Source organism: Cupressus sempervirens, chromosome 7, assembly GCF_028749045.1.
Source record: "Cupressus sempervirens isolate cs-2001-9-10 chromosome 7, ASM2874904v1, whole genome shotgun sequence".
Taxonomy (NCBI): Eukaryota; Viridiplantae; Streptophyta; class Pinopsida; order Cupressales; family Cupressaceae; genus Cupressus; species Cupressus sempervirens.
In genome coordinates this window covers 840,208,954-840,231,226 of record NC_143124.1, presented here as the reverse complement: position 1 = coordinate 840,231,226, position 22,273 = coordinate 840,208,954, and the positions used below count along the sequence as shown (strand labels likewise).

The 22,273-nt window shown below is 35.7% G+C and overlaps 1 protein-coding gene across 2 annotated transcripts; it reads left to right on the top strand.

Annotated features, from left to right (window-relative positions):
* The first annotated feature begins 2,695 nt into the window (after positions 1-2,695).
* ATSIK (Protein kinase superfamily protein) lies at positions 2,696-9,306 on the top strand. Of its 2 annotated transcripts, none has more exons than XM_089793180.1 (5): positions 2,696-3,363; positions 5,022-6,048; positions 6,779-7,036; positions 7,152-7,274; positions 8,044-9,306. In XM_089793180.1, exons 2-5 carry the CDS (start codon positions 5,170-5,172, stop codon positions 8,782-8,784), a joined length of 2,001 nt encoding a protein of 666 aa, XP_089649306.1. In that variant the 5' UTR covers positions 2,696-3,363; positions 5,022-5,169; the 3' UTR covers positions 8,785-9,306. The 2 variants fall into 2 exon arrangements, with proteins under 2 accessions (XP_089649306.1, XP_089649307.1); XM_089793181.1 differs by having other exon boundaries at positions 2,749-3,363; positions 5,027-6,048.
* Positions 9,307-22,273: the final 12,967 nt, after the last annotated feature.

Here is a 22,273-nt window from a genome sequence, read left to right as displayed (position 1 = left end):
AGTTTAATAAGTATATTTATTTTATTTAATATTTATTATTATTATTATATATATTATTTTATCAATAATTTAATCAATATTATAATAAATAATTAAGTTATTATTATTAAATTATAATAATATTATTAAAATACATGTTATTTGTTTCATTAAGTATTATTTACTTGTTTTATTTCAAAAGAAACATTTATAAATAGATAAATGGATTTCAAATCATTTTTAAGAGAGTAGTTTTTTTTCAATTAGTGTGATGATTTTGTTTATTTGGAAAATATTAGTAATTATGATATTTTGGAAATGGAAATTGAAGCCCTGATTGTAATCGAAAATCCTATCAACTATAATACTCGAAAACAAAAATGAAAACTTGAAAACCAATAGTGAAAATTGAACTTTAGTGTTTTCAAAACTTAAGGAGTTATGAAAGTTACATTGTCTTGTACTTTATGTGTTGTGTGGTTTACTAGTGTTGGGTTTGGGTTTGACTTAGTATTTTGACCAATCAGGATGTAACACCAGAGGCTTGGGGGATTATGTTCTACGATGATGTTATGGTTAGTATTTGGCCATGCTCTTCTATACCCAATCATTGTGATATAGTCTTGTATTTCTATGATGAGTTCTGATGCTTTCCAGATGCTTGTATAGGACTAAGGTGATTTTTGTGATTTTCTAGCTGTAACCTTTGAGTTTTGATCAATTGGCTTTTGATGCTTTCTAGTTGCTTATATAGGGTTGAGGTGATTATTGTGATTGGTTTGATGTCTTTTCCAGTTGCTTGTAAAGGACTAAGGTGAATACTGTGTTTAATCTCCAGGTGCTTTCCAATTGCTTGTAAAGGATTGGGGTGAAAATTGTGATTTTATTAGTTGTTCTTTTTATGAGCCTCGGGTAGGTAATCTGTGTGTATGTTGGGAAGTGGCTTGCAATGGAGGTCAAAGCCCTAAGTGGTTGTCTGGGTAACCCATTGTAAGTTGTTTTAATAAGTGATAATATTTCATTAAATGGGTTTAAAATGAACTAATAAGAGTCAATGTTTTTCCTCGCCCATGCCTTGAGTGCTAGTACAGGCTAGGATGGGAGTAGAGAGGATGTTTTGTTGCGACCTTGCTTTGTTAGTATGCCTTGTTTGTATGAAAGGTTATTGTTGTCGCATAGAGACACTAGGGGGCTAGAGTCCAGAGAGGCTGCTAGGGTAATCTTAGAGTTGGCTCATACAATGACACTTGTCCACTTACATAGTAGATTTCCTACTTGCCTTTGTTGCCTATGGGATTAGATGATACTTGTGTCTTGGTACCTTTTGAGATAGATTGCTATTAGGGTTTCCTTGACCTATATGTTGGTTATGACTTGTGGTTTGTTATCTATTTGGGGCTTGAGACTATCTCCTCAACACGGTGGGAGTGGGCCATTTAGGTTCCACGAGGTCGAATGGTAGTGCATTTTTCTTATACCATTGAGATCTGATAGTTGGATGTCAGTGTTGGATGTACTTGTGCAATTGATCCTTTCTTTCTGATCTTGTATTTCTGTTGGATAGTATTATTCTGTTGTACTGTATCTGACTTTCAACAATCTTATGAGATGATGTATATTTTTTGAGCTTTTCATACCCTGCGACTTGTACAGTGATGATTATGCATTTTGGTTATGTCAACTGACATCCTGTGTAATTATATGTCATTTATTAGATTCGTACTTGTGATTATTCCATGATGTGAATTTTAGTTATGTGTTAGATTTAATATTAATAAACTTTTACATGTGATTCAAAGTCATGGAACCCTTAAGAGATGTAATCGATTTTGGATGGTTGTATGTATGTGGGTTATTGCTTCCTCTATATTATGGGTTGTTGTTTATTATCTTTCAAAAAAAATGTTTGACAAACTTAGTGAAAACTTTAGGTTAATTTCTTTTGGGTTCTCAGGCAGGGTGTTACATATTCAATAGACTCTTTTGTGCCTTGGGGAAAGGGCGGGTTCTTGTTGGTAATATAAATAGTAGGGCCATAGGTAGTTGGACCTTTGACATTGAACTTGATCTCTAACTACAACATAGCTATGAATTTCATCTTTTACAAAAGAGAGTATAGTTTTATCCTCAAGAAAGAGTATTTATAAAACTTTGAAAGTAGGGGGTCTCATCTTAGGAGCCCTATTTCTAGTTTGGACAAACACAAAAACAGATTTGGAATCTATTATCTCTAAAGTATATCTAGATTTCAAGACAATATCATTAAAAATAGATCTTGAAAAATAAAACTTTCAACAAATACAAAATTAAAAGCTTTTAGTAAGATTCTTAAATTATATAAATAAATATAAAAATTTCAAAATTTAATGTCTTCTAATATTAAAAAATCTTATTATTAAATAACTAATATTCACAAAACAATGTTCTAATTTATTTATTCTAAAGGACCTTTAGATCAAATGAAAAATACTTGTTTACATTTTAAAATATATGATACATCACAGATGAAGTCAAGCGAAAGACTCATACTAGTCATAATGAAAGTTCCCTCTATGATTTGTTTTTTATCTGGATCGATCAGTCCTATATCCCTGGCTCCTTCCTGTAATAGGCCGGTCACGCATCCTGTTAAAAAAATTAACCTACTGTTTTGCTTCCCAGGGGGCCACCGAGGAAAGAAAGAACAAGCACATAAAATGACATGATGGGTGGGTAGACATCCACATAATGCCACATAATATAAATATCCATGGAAGAGAGTGGCTTTATGTTGGTCACAATGTTTTTGAGAATAAAATAATATGGGAAGTTTGACCAAAGACTAAGGAGTGGCAGTGTTTTTCAAAATAAAATTAATAATGGGGTGTGTGAGGTGATTGCTTTAGTTAGTAAATCTGGCCAAGCAGCAGGGCAGCTTTTTTCTTTCTTTGACTGAGGAAAATTGTTTGTTGTGTTGTGTTGTGTTGTGTGTGACTCTTTCTTTGGATCTTCTTCAATGCAAAGCAATGCATTGCATTGCCATTTGACTCGTTCTTCATCTTCTCCATTCATTCAATTTCTTCTAAAGTTTGAAGAGCAGATGATCAATGGATTGCATTCATCGCCGACCGATTGTATTGACTTTGAGCAGGAAAATTTGCAAGTTTTGAACGAGAAGAAGAAGAATCAATGGATTGCATTTTACCCATTGTTTGATATAATGTTGTTATTAATGTTTTTCCACGTGCTTGGCATGCCTTGGGTCGAGGGTTAGTCTATTTACTCCTGTCTTAAAACGGCAAGCACGCTTTGCCGATCTATCTCAGTATTTTTGGGTGTTTGGTCCAATAGCAGAGGATTTTGTTGAATCAGGACAAGGATCAGGGCAATACGGTATAATTGCAGGTGAGTTTACATCAATATCTGTTATCTAGTGTTGTGGATTCAGAAGCTCACAGGAAAACCTGATTTTATTTTTAGGGGTTGTGTTTATTAGAGGATTCATGCTATGGAAGACATAACATTGATGTTTTGTAACATTTCTTGCCTGGTTTTACTGTTTGGGTTTTTAGTCCAATGAAACCCATCTGATGAAATTGTTGGGATTGTGACTAAATCCCCGTTTCAAGAACACCCAATGGGTGTTTGCTTTTAATTGGTGGCATTTCTGTGATTCGGCGCCCATTTGGTAAAAGTGCACGGGCCAGTTTTGTGTCAGATGTTTCTGGAAATGAAACCCATCTTGTGGAATTGATCAAAATGTGCCCAAAACCCCAGTTTGAAGAATCGCTTTTGGTTTTAGTATCTGCAAATTTTGATGTCTATTATTTGATGAAATTTCTTGTCTTGGCTTTTATCTCACGACTCTGGAATGAAACCCGTACGATGAAATTGTTTTGAATGTTTCTCCGATATCCACTTATAAAACATCGTGTGTTGTGAGGCCTCTTGTTTGACTGCTTGGTTTTTGTTTTACCGTGTTTAGTCTCTGTTGTAAATGTGAGTTGACATCTAATCGATGATTTCAGACGGATTGATTTTTCTTCAGATGTCTATGGAAGTGAGATAATCATGATAAAATTGGTTGTTATGCGTCCCTCTAAAGTTCCCGATGCGTCTCTGACATTCAAATATATCTGACCAAATGCACAGATTGTTTTCGACGTCCCAATGTCCAAGGCTTGCATAGCCTGAAAATTCAGCTCATCCAAGTTTAGAGCTTTGATTGACACTACAATTTTCTCAGGCGTTGAGAGCCCTTCATTAATGTAATCTTTGTACATAATATTTCTATGTTTTGAATTTGCACTGCATATTATGAAATTGGATGGTAAGAGTGTAAAATATGTGCTTAATTCATTTCTAATGGTTGGTGTGCCTGTTTCTCAGCCGATTTTATTTCAAAGCTCTATAGCATCTTTGATCTTGAAGCACTCATTCTGTAGATGCATGTATTGAACATAAAGTCTCATATCTTAATATACAGACGTTGAAAAACTTGACCATCTTAGAGTTTTTGTCTCAGAGAACTAAGCAATGGTTTTTGCCTTACAAGGCACCCGAATTCTGTCAGCTATCTATATTGCCTATTCAATATATTTATGTCTCTGAAATTTGAGTCATATCTTATGAAAGTGGATGGATTGCGCTAAAAATTGTGTGAATCAATGGCTTTAGACCACGGAAATTTCAGATTATGACTAGTGACTTCCTGGAATAAACAGACCATCAAATAAAGCATATTGTATTAGTTAGAGTATTTAAGACATGCATAACTAGTTCAGATTTCGTGTTGGTTATTGTGACCAGCCTTTCTAAATTTATTGTACTTGTATGCTGTAAATCTAGAATTTACATGACTGCTTCTGGAAGAAACTGTGTGCTTTTTTTCTTCTATCAATGTTTCGGATTGCATTCAGCAATCCATCATCAGGAAGAGGAATTGTCAGGTGGTTGTCATGTGTATATTGCGTAAGTCCATGTTTAGAACAATAAACCTGATTCTGTTGACCATCAGATAAACATTTTCTAATCCCTTAAAATGGTGCTTCATTTAACTGCAGTGCAGGTTCAGCCAATTCCTTGAGTTTATGACGGATATAGACACAGAATTGCAATATGCTTATCAGGGACAGTAGCTGCTAGTTGTATTTGAGATTTTTGAAGTGTGGAACTGTTCATTGGGTTAAATAGTTTTATTCTGTGTCCGCAATGGGTTGTTTTATGGGCCAGAGAAATAAAAAGAAACAGGCTGAACAAAGCGTGGTTAGAAGTGACAGAACAGTGAATCTCTATGACAACAAGCCGGTACTTTTGCCAGAGCCTTCTCGAGGTAGTGGGGCTGATTCACAAGAAGCTCAAAGCCATAATGGAGGACCTCATTCTGGTCCTCCAAGCTTCAGGAGAAAAGTGAGAACAGTACAGCATGTCAACTGGTTGATCAACAATAGGCCCAGCCCCAGAGCTTTATCTGCACCATCTAGCTTTAGTAGGACAGAACCAGATTCCCATAAGGAACTATATGGAAAATTGGACCATGAAGAAGAGAAACCACATAGAGTCTCTCCTCCTCCACTTGGTACTAAGCGAGCACTCTCGGTATCTGAAGCAGTACAGCACAATAGGGGCTCTTCTCAGTCTGGACCAGTGAGCCCAATATCTGGTCCTGGATACCCAGACAGAAAGGCATTTTGTGGCCAACCAGTCCCTCTTCCATCTCCTACCTCCCTTCATGAAAGCAGCTGTACTGTGCGCAGCACTACCCGTGAAACAGCTTCATGCTCATCACCTTTGAACTCTGCATCTATGGGGACAGGTCTTAAGAAATTTGGAAGCCTTAAAGGAAGCAGCAACTTCAAGAGCTCTGGGCTTGTCCCAAATTCTGAACCAATGCCTCTTCCACCCCCAAAGGATATGTCTAGTCTTCGTTCATTCACATATGAAGAACTTTCCAGTGCGTGCAATAATTTTTCACAAGAGTGCTGCTTTTACGAAGGCCAGGCATCTCTGGTGTATAAAGCTTCTATTAAAGATGAGATATCAGGACAGATGATTGATGTGGCCATTACTCGTTTCCATGCCGCTTCTCAGGTAAATAATACTCTCTGTGTTCTAGGTGTATCTTTATTAATTTTGGTGCATAGAAATTTACAGTTGATTTGTTCATTTAATACTCTGCCCCAAATAACAAGTTTTGAATTGTACTGATGAGTTTTCCAAAGTCCAGCACTCTTGGAAATAATTGTGTAAATGTGTTTTGCGTCAACATTTTGGATCATACTCACTGATCCATTAATAGGATGAGAACAAGTTTGCACATTTAATTCTAAAGCTCTTTTACTTAAAAGTCCCAAGTTGCTGGGTCAGTACTTAATAGAGCTCAATTTGAATGTACAATTTGATGGCTTGACACTTGATAACCATGAGTAACAATTCCATGTTTATATTGTGGTGTCTCATTATTATAGGTGTGCATTGTTTTAAGTGAATCACATTGTCACTGCTGTTAGCCTGTTAGGATAACAACTACAGCAGGTTCTCTTGCTAAACAAGGAAATAGATGTTGGTTTGAAAATTTACCTGATTTAGTTGCCATTTCTTTCCGTTTTGCATCCAAGTGGTTGTGATCATAATAATTTAAAGTTGTCTAAGGCAGAAGTGAAGGGCATTTTTTTCTGCTTTTTTCAAAGCCTTTCTAAGAATTATGCTATTAAATGATTAGTTTAATTTGAAAAAAAAATTGCTTTGAGTTGGTTCTATTGATTCGTTGTTTTGAGTGACTTCTTGATTGAATTTTGGGTATGTTAATAATGTTTTGCAGACTCTTAAGGAGTTTATTAATGAGGTCAATACAATTGCTTTGCTACAACATCAAAACTTATGCAAATTAATTGGCTACCATGCCCGGGAAAATGCTTGTGAACGTATGTTGATTTATGAAATGCTCCACCACGGGAGCCTGGATCAACTTCTTTATGGTAGAGCCAATGGACTACCTATTGATTGGTGTACAAGGATGAGAATTGCTCTTGGTGCAGCTCAAGGACTTGCTTACTTGCACGAAGAAGGACCTTTCCAGGTATACTTATGTTTCTTCTTGTTCTATATTTGTATATTGGATCTCTTCTGTATTTTACCTTTACTCAAGTCTTATCATTAGAGAATCTCACAGGACATTCATTTCTTGTGTGCAGGCTATGTACAGTGACTTTAAGGCTGCAAATATTCAGATTGACAAAGATTTCAGTGCAAGGCTTACTGATTATGGATTTGCTAGCTACAGTCAGGAGATAGATGCTATCAGTAATTCTTCTACGGTATGCACCAATTCTTCAATCTAAAGTATTCTTCTCACTTACAAATACCATTACTGTGATAAAATATCGAGATGCTTACTTTGTCAAAGAATAAAAAGTACTGGTCTAACTAAATCCTATCAAGCACTTTATCATACCAAGATCGGTTTGGACTGAAGTTGTACAACAGTTATAACTCTCTTCTGTTTAAAATTTCCGGGAAGATAGTGGATGATTATCCAATATCAGGAAAAATAAATGTTCAAACAGTCATTGGAAACTTTTTTGCATGTAAAGTAAGCTATTGAATCTTTCTTGTTCAGAAAATTGTTTACAATGTGAAATAATGAGACGCTATAAATCCTACCTAACACACCAAGGCAGCTAATTTTCAAAATTAATCTCTCCTGCATTTATAAAGTTAACCTGCCATGTTAACTGCGTTCTAAACTGCATAGAAAAAAAGGCAACTGTTGAATAATTTTGAATTGAGAAATTATTTACAATTTGAAGATATGGACACCCTATGAATTCTACCTTTCTCATATTTCTAGCTGATTTTCCAAAAATTATATTTTGCATTTATGAAGTTAATCTGCTGTGTTAGTTGCATGCCTACCCATCTCAAATTTCTAGCTGATTTTTCAAAAATAATATTATATGTTTATAAAGTTAACCTGCTATGTTAGTTGCGTACTGTCATAGATTTATACTTGACATTCTTGTGCAACTTATTTTAACTATCTTTTTGTACTCAAGGCTGATGATTCAAAGGATGTTGTATTTTCAGGCAATGGCATATCTCGCACCTGAAACATTGTCACGAGGATTGTTGACACCCAAGAGTAATGTCTGGAGTTTTGGGATAGTTCTTCTGGAATTATTGACTGGACGTCAGAACCTGGGAACCTCTTATCAAAAGGACGAGAGGAACCTGGTCAAATGGACAAAGTTCTACCTAACTGATGAATGCAGACTCTCTATGATCATGGATCCAAAGTTGAAAGGTCGATTCTCAGGGAAAGCAGCAAAGATAGTGGCAGACCTGGCCCTCAGGTGTTTACAGAAGGAGCCATGTGAGAGGCCCACAATGAGAGTAGCTGTGGAAGTGCTTAAATCAGTTCAGGACATTAAATACTCATCCAAGTTTCCTCTGAAGGAGCCAACAAGCCCCAAGAATGAAAATACACAGCAAATTTCCAAACAACTAGCATCATCTCCACCGAGGACATCATTTGTGGCAGTGCCTACTCGTCCATTTCAATCCCAACCCCTAATAGTAACCAGAGACTCATCAGCTTCCATGCCAGAGCAACCCATATCTAGATCCCCCAGCTTAAATAAATTGATGGTCTCATCCCCTTCTCACACTCCATCAGATACAACACTGAGCCCATTGAGACCACTGAAACCCCTTGTTGTGCCATCCAGATCATGTGCATCAACATTTGCACTGGAGGAAGTTCTTATCAAGCAATGCAAGGAGACTGCTTCTCCAAGGCAGCAGCCTACTAGAGTTGAAGGATTCTAGACAATACAATAATTTCCCCACTCCAATTATATTATTCATTGAATTCACTTTTCTTCAACTGATTTTAATATGTAGATTACTACTATACAAATGTAACATCTGTGAAGCTTCATCTGTATTATTACCTACTATTACTGTGTGGTGATTGGATCATACGTGCTTCAAGGAGGCTGTATCTTTTGTTGTTTTGGCTGTAAGTGTATTAGCAGGAGCAAGAGGTGAGGTTGATCTCAACATTGTTGAGGTTGCAACTGTAAAGCTTACAGTGTGAAGGGTCTAAAATCAGACCCATGATTAGAGCTGTACCCAAGAAAGTTTGGTCACGTGCTTAACAGAAGGAGAAGAGATTGGTGTTGGGATCCAGAAGAGGAGGCTTGATGGTAAAGTGGAAGTTGTTTGTTTGTAAAAATTTGTCTGTATAAATTCAATCTTCTAAGGAACGCTTGGAGGTATTCTATTATATGTTGTATTAAAGCTTCTATTACCAAATTAATGGAAAGATCCCACTTTTTGTTTGTTGCATGAGAAGAAGGTTTCTATCATTGAAATGAATAGAAAGATCCCACTATCTGTCTGTTGCATGAGAAGATGGCTACTGTTGTAATAATATAACTTGGAACCTAAGAAGAGAGCATACTGTTGTCATAACATATTATTCGATACCTAAGAAGACAGTTACCATAGTCATAATCATCATTTGATACCGAAGGTCGTAAAGATCTTCGTTTAGAAGCTAAGAGAAGATTAACACCAGTTAGGTGTCAAAATAGATAAGAAGAGAGCATACAGTTGTCATAACATATCATTTGATACCTAAGAAGACGGCTGCCATAGTCATAATCATCATTTGATACTGAAGGTCGTAAAGATCTTAGTTTAGAAGCCAAGAGAAGATACACCAGTTAATTGTCAAAATAGATAAAATAAAACTTGATCGGTTGAGTGCAAAAGCTCTGAAGAACTGATCAATTAGTGCTGGGCAAGGCCCGTTATTAGAATCTGAGCTTTAGATGTGTTAGGATGGTGACACATTAGGATTTTGGCGATGGCCCATATTTGATTTTGTGATGGGTTAAACCAAAAATAGGGCTAGATGCAGGATGTTAACAATGCATTCTTGCTGAAAAACTTTGAATATGGTTCACCTAATAGTATATGGTAACCAGAGTTCGGACTCTTATTTGGTAGAAATTTGTCCAGAAGAGATGAACTTAGCCCCAAGTCTTTGTCTATCAACCGTTCATGTGAGATATGTCGAAACAGTTTTGGAATTGGGATTTTGGTCAAGGCTTTGAACTTTTAGGATATTAAAGTTGGGGTTGGTGACAGGCTTAGGTCGGTTGTAGAACAAGGACTAGAAGTAGCAAGTGGTCAATCTTTGAAAATTGAATGATTGTAGAATAAGTTGCACTTAGTTTCCTTATCAATTTTATATTTTAGTGATTCTATTGGCACTTTTAAAATATGAAACAACTTGTGATGTGCTATTGAAGACGCATTCAAAGTAGGTGATTTCATTCTTTTGTGGACCAAATCACATGTACGGCTGTAACACCTCACCAAAGATTTGAAAAAAGAAATCGTGTCACATCACACTACTTGTGAGGCAGCTATATAGAGCTAAGTTAAAGGTCATAGAATGTGTTGACAATAATCATACATCACCATCATGGATAGGTGCAAGTCATAATAATGGGATAAGCTATGTTGAAAAAATCATGGACCACCATGATTATTGGGTACAGAACATAATAGTAAAATAAGCTTTGCTGGGTAAATCTATGGGTTCTTGTTTTATCACTAGATAAAAGAACTGGGTGTGCTCGTAGAAATAACTTTGATAAGAACCGGCCATCAAAATGATGGTGATGGAATGATGGCTATGAAATAAAGGCCTACCACATATTATGGTGGGTGCACTAGATTCACCCATTGTCATCATTAGGCACGCTAGAATAATCTGAATGTGTCACCTTTGTTTGATGTTAAAATCTTGTCTTCTCCTCACCACAAATTAATAATTTTTTTGAGTTTTATAAAAAGCTGATGCTATCAAAGAAAAGGGCAACTTGAGAATGCGATACGTGTGTTCTCATAGTGCAGAGTATGGCATCTCCTAGTCTTATGCTTTTCATTATAATACAAAAAAGCAGATAATTATCAAAAAGTTAAATACGGAAGCATTTCCTACATCGTCATATGAAGAGACTATTTCCAATAAATATTTACAGTAAAGAAATGGATGGAATATGTGCTATGGAGAAAACAGATAAAATATTCTTAAAACTAATATAGAGATATACCGGATGTTGGATTGATTCGGTGAGACAATGGAGTTCGACTTGAAAGGTGCAGGTTTAATTAAGTCTTCGATCAGATTTGGCGATCTATAAAGGCAGAAAGGTATGATCACTCCTCCCTAGTCAAATTAGAGTTATGCCAATTATTTTAATTAATTAAAATGTAATTAATAACTTGTTTTTAAAAAAATTTAAAGATTAATTTAAAAGATATCTTCAAGTAGATAATAGCGTAGAAGCCTCTTAGGGATTTAACAATTTTAAGTCACTTAAAAATCTATTTATTATATTTCTATTTTGTCTTCTCTTTCATTTTGTTGTTATCTTCGTTAATGCGTTTGTATTTGTTTTACGTAGGCCGTGGTCACACAAGTTGCATTTCTGGTTTGCGCATAATTTAGTGTAATTTGCACATTTTTGTGTAGTTTTTATTTCGGTAATATGTGAGCACATAGTTTTCTATTTTGTGCATATTGTGTATGAGTTTTTGAGTAATGCATTCTATAAAGATGTAACGTTCTATCAGAGAACCCAAAAGAAATCAACTTAATATGTTTACTAAATTTGTCAAACATTTTATTTTATTTTAAAGATTCCAACAACAAGAGATAACATAGCAGAAACAATAACTCACATACATACAAACAAGCCATAAACAAATTTCATCTCTTAAGGACTTCATACGTTACATCACATACATAAATTTTATTAATACTAAATCTAATACATAACAAAATCCACATCATAAAATAACCATAAGTACAAATCCAAAGAAATAATATACAATTACATAAGATGCCACATGGCATAACTAGAATGCATAATCATCTATTGTACAAGTCACAGTGTATGAAAAGCTCAAAGAATATACATAATGAATAATTACATCTCATAAGATCTCCAGATAATCAAATATAGTACATCAAAATATGACCACCGAACATAAACATCAGATCGAAAGAAAAGAATAACTACACAAGTACATCTAGCTATCAGATCTCAATGGTATAAGAAACACTACCACTCGACCTCGCAAAACTTAAATGACCTACTCTCACCATGCTGAGGAGATAACCATACGGATATCAATGCAAAAGTCATAACCATCCTCTAGGTCAAGGAAATTCTGATAGCAATCTATCTCAAAGGTACCAAGACACAAGTAGCATTTAAACCCAGAGGCAACAAAGACATATAGGAAATTGACTATGTAAGTGAGCAAGTGTCATCGCATGAGTCAAGTCTAAGGTTATCTCGGCAGCCACTCTAGACTTTGGCCCCCTAGTGACTATATGCGGCATCAATATCCTTTCGTATAGACAAGACATACTAACGAGACAAGGTCGCAACCAAGCATCCTCTCTACTCCCATCTTAACCTGTACTAGCACTTGAGGCATGGGCAAGGTAAAAAATTGAATCTTATTAATTCATTTAAAACCCATTTAATGAAATATTATCACTAATTAAAACAACCTATAACAGATTACCCAGGCAGCCTCTTTAAGGCTTCAGCCTCCATTGCAAGTCACTTCCTAATATGCACAAAGATAACCTACCCTAAGTTCATAACAGAAAATCTCATAAGGTTACAATGACCACATCTGTCCTATACAAGCAACTGGAAATCACAATATAACCACTAATCCATAAATCAAAAATCAAATCACATAACCACGACATCTCATACATCATCATAAAACAATAACTCTCAGGCCTTTGGTAAACATCCAACACTGGTCAACATACTAAGACAAACCCAACCCCAACTCAAAATAAACCATACATCACACTAAATGTAGTTTCATACTACATTTGGTTTTGAAAATATAAAAGTTCAATTTTCACAAAAGGGTTCAAGTTTTCGTTTTCAAAGTGTCACAATTGATACATTTTTTGGGTTTACAAGTATTTCGAAAGATTCAATTATCTCATCGAATCACCTAAGTACAAAATACCATTTCATTTAAAACAAAATACCTTTTTTTTTTTCTTTAAAACAATAATCAGAATGTTATAAACAAATTTCCTTTAATTTAAAAAAATTGAGATTACAAATATATATATATATATATATATATATATTAATAAAACGTTCTATTCAATAATTACTAAATCTAATAATAAAATAATAATAATATTAATAACCATTAGCAATTATATATATATATATATATATATATATATATATATATATATATATATATATATATATATATATATATATAAGGCTCATAGGCTGACTGCGTAGTAGTCTCATTGCTTACCACAGCCTTGGCTGCTTAGGAAGCCTCAGCTTTCGTAGCAACTATGGTAGCCTTGGTTGACTTCGCAGCCAAGTTGCATGAGCATCAAGGGGGATGGGGGAGGTCATGGCTCTCGTTTCCCTTTTTTTTTAACAAAATAAAAACCAAAGCCCGCCAACCCCCTTCAAACGCATACGAAATACGAATTTTTATAATATAATTACAACAATAATTTTTAATTACTATAGTAATTATATTATTTAAAAATAATAAATTTCCAATAAAGATATGATAGGGCAACAAAAATTAAACAGTCAAGATTAATAAATTAAATCTATTTTTCTTTTCCAAACCCCATCCCAATTTATAATTTTCTAGATCAATCCAATTTTTCAATAAGAGTATTCAATAAAGAATAACAAAATTTCTCAAACAAAAGTTTTAAATTTGATTTTCTATCACAGATGTTTCAACAACGAAGAGCAGTAAATTTATCAACAAGGGTTTCAAATAGAACTTTTTTTGAAAACAGATCCATAAACAAACACAAAGAAGACAAAGAGCAATTCGAAGGGAAATTACTATGATAATCTCAACAAAGATCGTAACTCGATCTGACGCTAACTAGACAAATGCTCAGAAGTTGTATGAATTTTCGTCTTCTTGAAAACCCTTTTCTCAAAATTCGCTCCTCCAAACCTGTGTGTGGAGAAATGAGCTCTAATTTCTTAATAAAGAGCTTTCTCCCTTTAAGGTTTCGGTTTTACAATCACGCACACCTTTTTATTTATTAATTTAATTTATTTTAATTTTATGTGCAAACTTTTTGCATTTTAATTAAAATAAACTTTATTAAATTTATTCTCTCTCTTATATTAAATCACAAGATATCTCTAATAGTATATTTATTAATTTAAATAATAATAATATTTAGAGTTCATTAATTAAAAATGAAACTCCTAAATCAAGGCTTCGGTCGTTTACTGATAAAAAAAAGAAAAGAAACTCCTATATTACTTATCATTGAATTAAATAATATTATTATGCCAAATTCGAAACTTTAATTAAATCTTTTAAATTTAATTATTCTATTTAATTAATTTCTCAACTAATTAAATATAATTAAAATTTGATTTTTATTTATAAAATTTTCGTTAAATTAAATCATTTAATATTCTCTTAATTTGATTTAATTATAACTGAAAATCACAACAAACCCACAAATCTAAATACGAAAACCCATTTTAAAGATGAAGTACTAAATCAAGTTAAAGGGTCAAAATCTCAAATTCATGTCAAAATCTCGAATTTGAGTTCAATGGTGAATTCAAGATTTTGAGTAACTCAGGTCAAAATAGAAAAATAGAAAGGTAAATAACTCATATACTTGTCCTATTTTCTAAGACAATTGGCTTAGGTTTAGGATTTGGACTCAAGAACTATCTCCTCTCTTTACCATTGAGATACTGCGATAGAGCAAACTCATCCTGGCAATTTAGGGAAGTCGATGCCTAATACCTGCAATCTACATATAAGCCGAGCATGTACATATACATATAAATCTAAACTAAACAAGCAATGGCGGGGAGTGGTGCATCGTGTAAATCTTGACTAGAAGGTGACTACAACTCCCTCTATCAACCACATAAAAAACATCAAACATTAAGTAAAGCATACAAGTACACTATACACATGCAAGTATGGGGTAAGTAACCATAGCAACTGCATATAAATCATCCATCTAACTATCATCATGAAACAATCACCATATGAACATACAAAGCATCATCATCAAAAGAATAAATATAAACACATGAAATAAGTGAGTATGAAGTAGCTCATCAAATATATAAACTAAGTATAAAATAACATCCAATCATAATAATTCGAGTATGGTTGCAACTCTTGTTGGAAAGTTTATAGGCCTTAGACCAACCATAGATTTGGTTCAAATCTTTACAAAGAACAAGTGAGATCTGAAAGGACAGGTTGAAGTTACGCCTATGGCCAAAGGTTTTGTCTTTTGAGTTTTCCTACCCTGAGGATTACTCAATGATTCTCTATGCAGGAAACTAGTCAATGGGGAAATCCACTCTCATTCTTTAGAAATGGACCTCCAACCTTGACCTCAACAACAATTTCTTGACCCAGGCCCTAGTCTAGATAAGGCTTCCGATACTCCCCCTAGAGTACTGGCACGAAGATGTTTTTGATGACATTGCTAGCTCTTTTGGGGAGTTGTTATCGATTGATCCAGTTACAGCAGCCAAGAAAAGACTCACCTATGCCAGAATATGTGTTGGGGTGGTTGAAGGTTAGGATATGATAGAAGTGATTGAACTCCAATCAAGATTGGGGAGGTGTGTGCAGTAGATAGAGTAGATAGATAATGAAAATGTGCCTTTTGCTTTCTTCCATTGCAAAAAGGAAAGACACAAGGCCAAAATGTGCCCTATTTCCATAGAGAAGGAAAGAGTTCGCAAGGCTCAATGCAAACAAGGAAAAAGCAAAGAGATTCAAAATCAGCAAAAATGATTGAATCAAGCTGAAGGTACTGGGAAGGTGTGGAAGGAGAAAGCTCCCAATGGAAAGAACCCTGAGGGAGAATCTCTAGGGGAGAGACTCAATCCTAATCACTAGAGCTCGGAAGGAGAGAAAATAAATGAGGATAAGAAGTAGCAAAGGGACTAGATGGAAAAAGGAAACAGTGTAAAGGGAGATTGGAGGAAATCAATGAGGACTCTTTGTTCCAGACACCCACGAGAATGGGGGAACTTTGGAGGTGCAGAGTCCTTCTCAATCTCAAGAATTGAACTTAAGTAGAAACACTTGGGTGTCTCCAAGGAAAATTAACAGGTTCCTAGAAATGGTGTCTACATCTACTCTTGGAGAAATTTCAAGAATGGAAGCTCTCTTTGATAGTTGCAAAGATGACAATGCGAGACCTTGGATAACAATTAAGGGAAAGAAAGAGAAAAACAACAGGGACCCATCACCAATCTCTCCTATCCCTACAAGGAGCAGAGTTAAAGCTAACACAAGAAGTAAATCCAACACTCTAGGCAGGAAGAACAAGAACCAAATTAGAAAGGAAGAAACAAGGACAAATATAGTAGATGGAATCCAGAAAATCATCTAGGAAACATGTTCCCAAACAAATTATGAAGGTTATATCTTGGAACATTCATGGACTCAACGGAATCCACAAACATGAAATTATTAGGAATATGATAAGGGTTCATAGGCCAGGAATATTTTTGATCTAGGAAACAAAAATGAAGAAGGAGAAAGTTGAAAGCATTATTTTCAATAAAGGGATGAAGATTGTGGCTACCTATTCTAAGGGTGCTTCAGAAGATTTGTTAGTGATATGGAAGGACAACTTAGAAGCGGATATAATTTTTGATGAAGATAACATTTTGCTTATTCGATTAAAAAATCTCAAGGATCAAGAAAGTTGGTTCATTATGAATATATATGCCCCAAACACTAAGAATGGTAGAAGACTTTATTGGAATAAAATTCATAATCTGATGGCCAAGTTGGGAGACCCTAAGTACATTATTATGGGAGATTTCAATACCCCTCTTATGACCACTAAGAAATTAGGTGGGCTTCCACCAGACCTGGAAAGCAAACATCTAGCAGATTTGATTAATGACCTGGCCCTTCTGGATGTTGATTTAGGAGGTGGGAAATATACATGGCCTAACAGGGGAGTTGGGATGGAGTATTCAAGTTAGGTTGGACAGAGCCCTAATCACTTTGGATTGAATGAACCATTATCATTGCAAACTTTCTTCTATGGTGAGACTAGGTTCAAATCACTCCCCTATTGCTCTCACCATAGAAATTGTCAATAGGAAAAAGGCTTTCCCTTTTAGATTTGAGAAGATGTGATCTTCACACCATGGTCTTTCTAACAAAATTAGGAAATGGTGAGGTATTGGTGTGGATGACACAACTATGTATAAGGTGGCTAAAATTTTCAAAAACATCAAAATGGAGATTAGAAAGTGGAACAAAATGGACTTTGGGAACATTTTTTAATCAAAAGAAAGGTTTTTGGAGAAACTTGCAAAGGTGCAAGAAGATATACAGAATATGGGTTATGATGAAAGTAAGTTGAATGCTAAAAAGACTATTCTAGCTGATCTTCACAACATTGTGGGTAAAGAGGAAATGTTTTGGAGGCGGAGGTCAAGATCGGTATGGTTAAAGGAAGGGGATAAAAACTTGAGATTCTTTCACCTTTCTACTATGAAACATAGGGCTACCAATATAGTTAGTGGTATTAAAAATGGGGATGTTACTATAGGGGAAGACATAGATTGTTAAGAAAGCAATTAATTATTTCTCTTCTATTTTATCCAAAGAGCCAAACTTGGGAGATAAGGACCAGGTGGAAATTCTCAAGACCATCCCCAGTGTGATAACTGCCAGCCAGAATAAGGATCGAGTGGCTATTATGGAATTAGAAGAAATCAAGGAGGTAGTTTTCACTTTGCCAGCTAAAAAAGCCCCTGGCCCAAATGGTTTCCCTGCTTTCTTCTAGATGTATTGGGAAGTCATAAAAGATAACCTTGTTAAAGTGGTTCAAGATTTTTTTGGAGCTAAGAGTTTGCCTAAAGAGATCAATGCTACTTTTCTGGGTTTGATTCCTAAAGTCATTGGTGCAGATTCTTTTGAAAATTTTAGGCCTATTAGTCTTTGCAACTCTTTTTACAAATTTTTTTCAAAGGTTTTAACTAACAGAATTATCAAAATACTTCCAAAGATTATTTCACCTCAGCAATCGGGATTTGTCCCTGGAAGAAAAATCCTTGATTGTATCATTGTCGTGCATGAGGTGATCCATTCCTTAAATGAAGGTAACAAGGAAGGCTTTCTACTCAAACCTAACCTATCTAAGGCTTACAACAGGGTGGACTAGATGTTCTTGGATAAAGTTCTAGAAGCTTTTGGTTTCAATGATAAAACAAGAAAGATTATATCTCAACTGATCTCCACCCCCACTTTTGCGGTGATGGTTAATGATACTCCCTTTGATTTCTTTAAATCATCTAGGGGTCTTAGGCAAGGAGGCCCTCTTTCACTGATCCTCTTCATCATTCTAGTAGAATGCCTGGGAAGACTTATTAATAACAAAAGGAGCAGAGGAGAATTAGCTAGGTTAAAATGTTCTTCCAGACCCCTGATCTTCTCTCATCAGCAATTCATGGATGACACCATTTTAGGGGGAGACACTTCGGTAAAAGAAGCTAGAAACATGAAGAAAATTGTCAGTACCTATTCCAACGCCACTGGTCAACTCATTAATTGGAGCAAAAGCTTGGTCTTCTTTATTAACATTGCTATAGGTAGACAAAGGAGAATTTTTGACATTTTAGGTTGTGATATTGGATCTCTCCCTTCTACGTATTTGGGGCTTCCTCTGGGGACCAAACCTCCTGACTACTTTTGGAACAAGCTCATTGATAGATTCAATAGAAAGCTGGTGGGTTAGAAAGGCATACCTTGAGTTAGGCTGGTAAAGTGCTTCTAATCAAATCTACCTTGCAAAATTTTCCTACTTATGCATTAAGCCTTTTCTCTATACCTACCAAAGTGGCTAATACTTTGGAGTCCATTCAAAGGAATTTTCTATGGGTTGGTGCTGAACGAAACAAGAAGTACCCGCTAGTGGCTTGGGAGACTTTTTGTAGACCCAAAAAGCAGGGAGGGTTGGGGATTAGAAATCTAAAGCAGTTCAATAGGGAGATATGGAGTGTTTTCAAATCCACAAGGGAATGAAGGGATATTTTGAAGGAGAAATATGGCACTAATATTAATTTTAAATAGTTCATTAGTAGGGATTATGTCCCAAGGGGATCCAACATCTGGAATGGCATTTCGAGGACTAAGGGCATAACCACTGAGAAAGCAAAATGGAAACTTGGCAATGGTAAAGATATAAGTTTCTAGCATGATTACTAGCTAAGACAAGGACCCTTATGGAACATCGAGCTATATAATAGATGGGAAAACTTATGTATATAAAGATTTGGTTGTAGAGTGAGCGACTATAAGGTCAATAATGAATGGGTGAATCTGGCTAAGTTGTCTTAGGAGCTAAAGTTGCTGATGGACATAATTATGCATAGCCCTCTGTCCCTCAACAAGGATGCCATTATTTGGGGGGAGACAAAGGATGGAAACTACACTATTGCCTTGGGATATGAAACCATGCAAAACTTTGAAACAATTTTGGTTTGGGCCAAAGCCTGGTATCCTAGCCATATCCCCAAAATCAAATTTTTCTTCTGGATTATGCTTCAAAATCGTATCTTGACAGCGAACAACCTTAACAAGAGGGGGCATCTAATGCCTAATAGATGCATTCTATGCAAGAACCATAGTGAGAGTGTAGATCATATCATTATTCATTGCCACTTCACCAGAGACATATGGTCCTATTTCCTATCTTTCTTCAAGGTGACCTAGTGTTTTCCAAATAATACTACATATCTCTTTGAACAATGACACCATGGTGTTATTGGGGATGTGAATAAGGGCTTGTGGGAATGGACTTTGCCTCATGTCTGTTGGAGAGTGTGGAAGGAGCAGAATAAGAAAAATTTTAGGGAAAAAGAAACTAATGCCAAAGTTGTCTTCCACAAAAGCCTTAATGTTTTGTTAGAAAACTATAATATTATTAAGGGTTATAACCCTCTTCTCAGCACAAAGGAAGTTGATAGAAATAGGATAGAGGACTGTAGATGGGCTCTCTCACTTGAGAGTTGGTGTGAAGAAAACTTTGATGGGGCTGCTAAAGGCAACCCTGGTAAGGCTAGGATGGGAGGGATCATTAGAAATGCCCATGGAAAAGGAATTGCTGCTATTTTTGCTCCTCTGGGCTTGCAAACTAATCACTTTGTAGAGGGGACTGTGACACAACAAACCATCAAACTTGCTTGGGACATGGGAGTCTGAAATCTATGGCTGGAAGGAGATGCTAAGAATATAATAGACTATCTTAATGAGAAGAATGAGCCTACATGGGCGATTGTGAATATCATTGAAGAGTGCATTCATATCCTTAAGTCCTTTGATAATATATATGTGGTGCATGAGTATAGGGAAGCTAATCAAGTAGCTAATAGGCTGGCCAACTAGGCGGTCAAGAATGATGAAATGAAAAGATGGATGGATGGATAATATATCCCATCGAAAATCTTATATTTGATAGAAAGGGAGAGGATCTCGGGCAGATTGGAAAACATTAATGGTCAATTATGAAAGGTTATGTGCTATGGGAATTGTGCCAAAATATGATATGTGGGTATGATAGCCAAAGTACAAAACACATTATTAATACTCATTAGCACATTTTGAGGCCTGATTTTGGGTATAATTCACATGAGGCTGAAAGAAGTTTCATGAAAATAATTTATATCAATTGGAATCAGGCTTCAAAAGATATCACTACTAGAAGAAGAGATTGTAGAGAGGATGAAAGTATGGTGGCAAAAAGATGGAGGAGAGAACTTGAGAATGAAGCTAATAAGTGGCATCGACGCTCTAAGGCGTGGAACATTTTTGAAAAAGGTGAAGTTACCACGTTCATTGAACAACTTCATGGGTGGAAACCCTTTGTTATGTGTATCATGGTTAAGAGTTGGAATGAGGGGATTGTCAAAATTGAAGGGGTGGATTTCACGATGATGGAGGAGGTTATCTCTGCGATGATGGGCATACCCCTTATTGGGAAGAAATTCTACAAAGATAGGCATATTTTTGGGTAGGCTGTGATCAAATTTACCAAGGATGCAGAGGAAAAGAAGGTTTTAGTGAAGAAAAGTACCTACCACCCACCAAGCTCCATCAAGTTGTTGTGGAGGTTTGTGTTGAGAGTTATTATGAAGTACATTTCCTTGGATATGAGATTTGATCACCTCTGCACTCATCACTTCATGCTTCTCAACTATTTTAGGTATGAGGTGAAGGTTTCAATTCCTTTTTTCCTATATTCATCAATTAATGGGAATGTCAATGACTATAGGGAGAAGTCCATTGCTAATCATGCTTTCCATGAGTGGCTTTTGCTATGAATTTATGAATTTTTTAAGGCTAGGACAGTGGGGAAAGAAATTAAGAATAGGAAGGTGGGCAAGGAGGGTAAAGATGAGTCAGAGGAGTTGGGAGAAGATTATATCCCATCTTATACTCCTGACCCTAAATAGAATATTGAGATCTCGTTTGACAGAGACTACAATGAGAGGGCAGAAGGCATGCATATAGAGGGTGACAGTGCTGATGGGGAGGAAGATGCAAATTTTGAAGAAGAGGAGAATAAGGAGAGGATGGGAGGAAAGAGAAACATTACTATAAAGATGTTTGTCAACAAAGAGGAGGTTTTAACTGGCAAGCCTTTTAGGAGGTTGAAAAGAGGGAAAGATATCGAAAAAGAGTCCAAGGAGAAAGGGCAAGAGGAGGGGAAGGATAGGAATGAGGAAGAGGAGAATCAGGGGAGTGGGGAAGAGAATGAGCAAGCTTTTTAGGAATATGGATCTAGCCACTACACTTGCAAGATTTCGGGCAAAGATAGGAAGGTGGTTTGGAGGAATTTTGACAATGTATCTACGAGGATGGGGCTCAATAGAGAGTTGATGAAAACTCTGGTGAAGGAGAATAAAGAGGGCAAAATTCAAATGAAGGAGCTTATTGATCCTTCCCTTGTTATTTTAAGTGACATCACTAAGGAGAACCCTCAGATGGATGTGCTAAATAATGCAAAGAACATTGCAATTGACAGCTATAGAACCACAAAATGGATTTACCATGAAATCTAGGAGCTTATAAATAGAGTGGGAAAATTGGAGAGGGACAATTGCAACAACAAGAATAGGAATACTGAGGAGGAAAAGGATATGGAAAACAAAGTGGAGGAAGTGAAGAGGAGAGT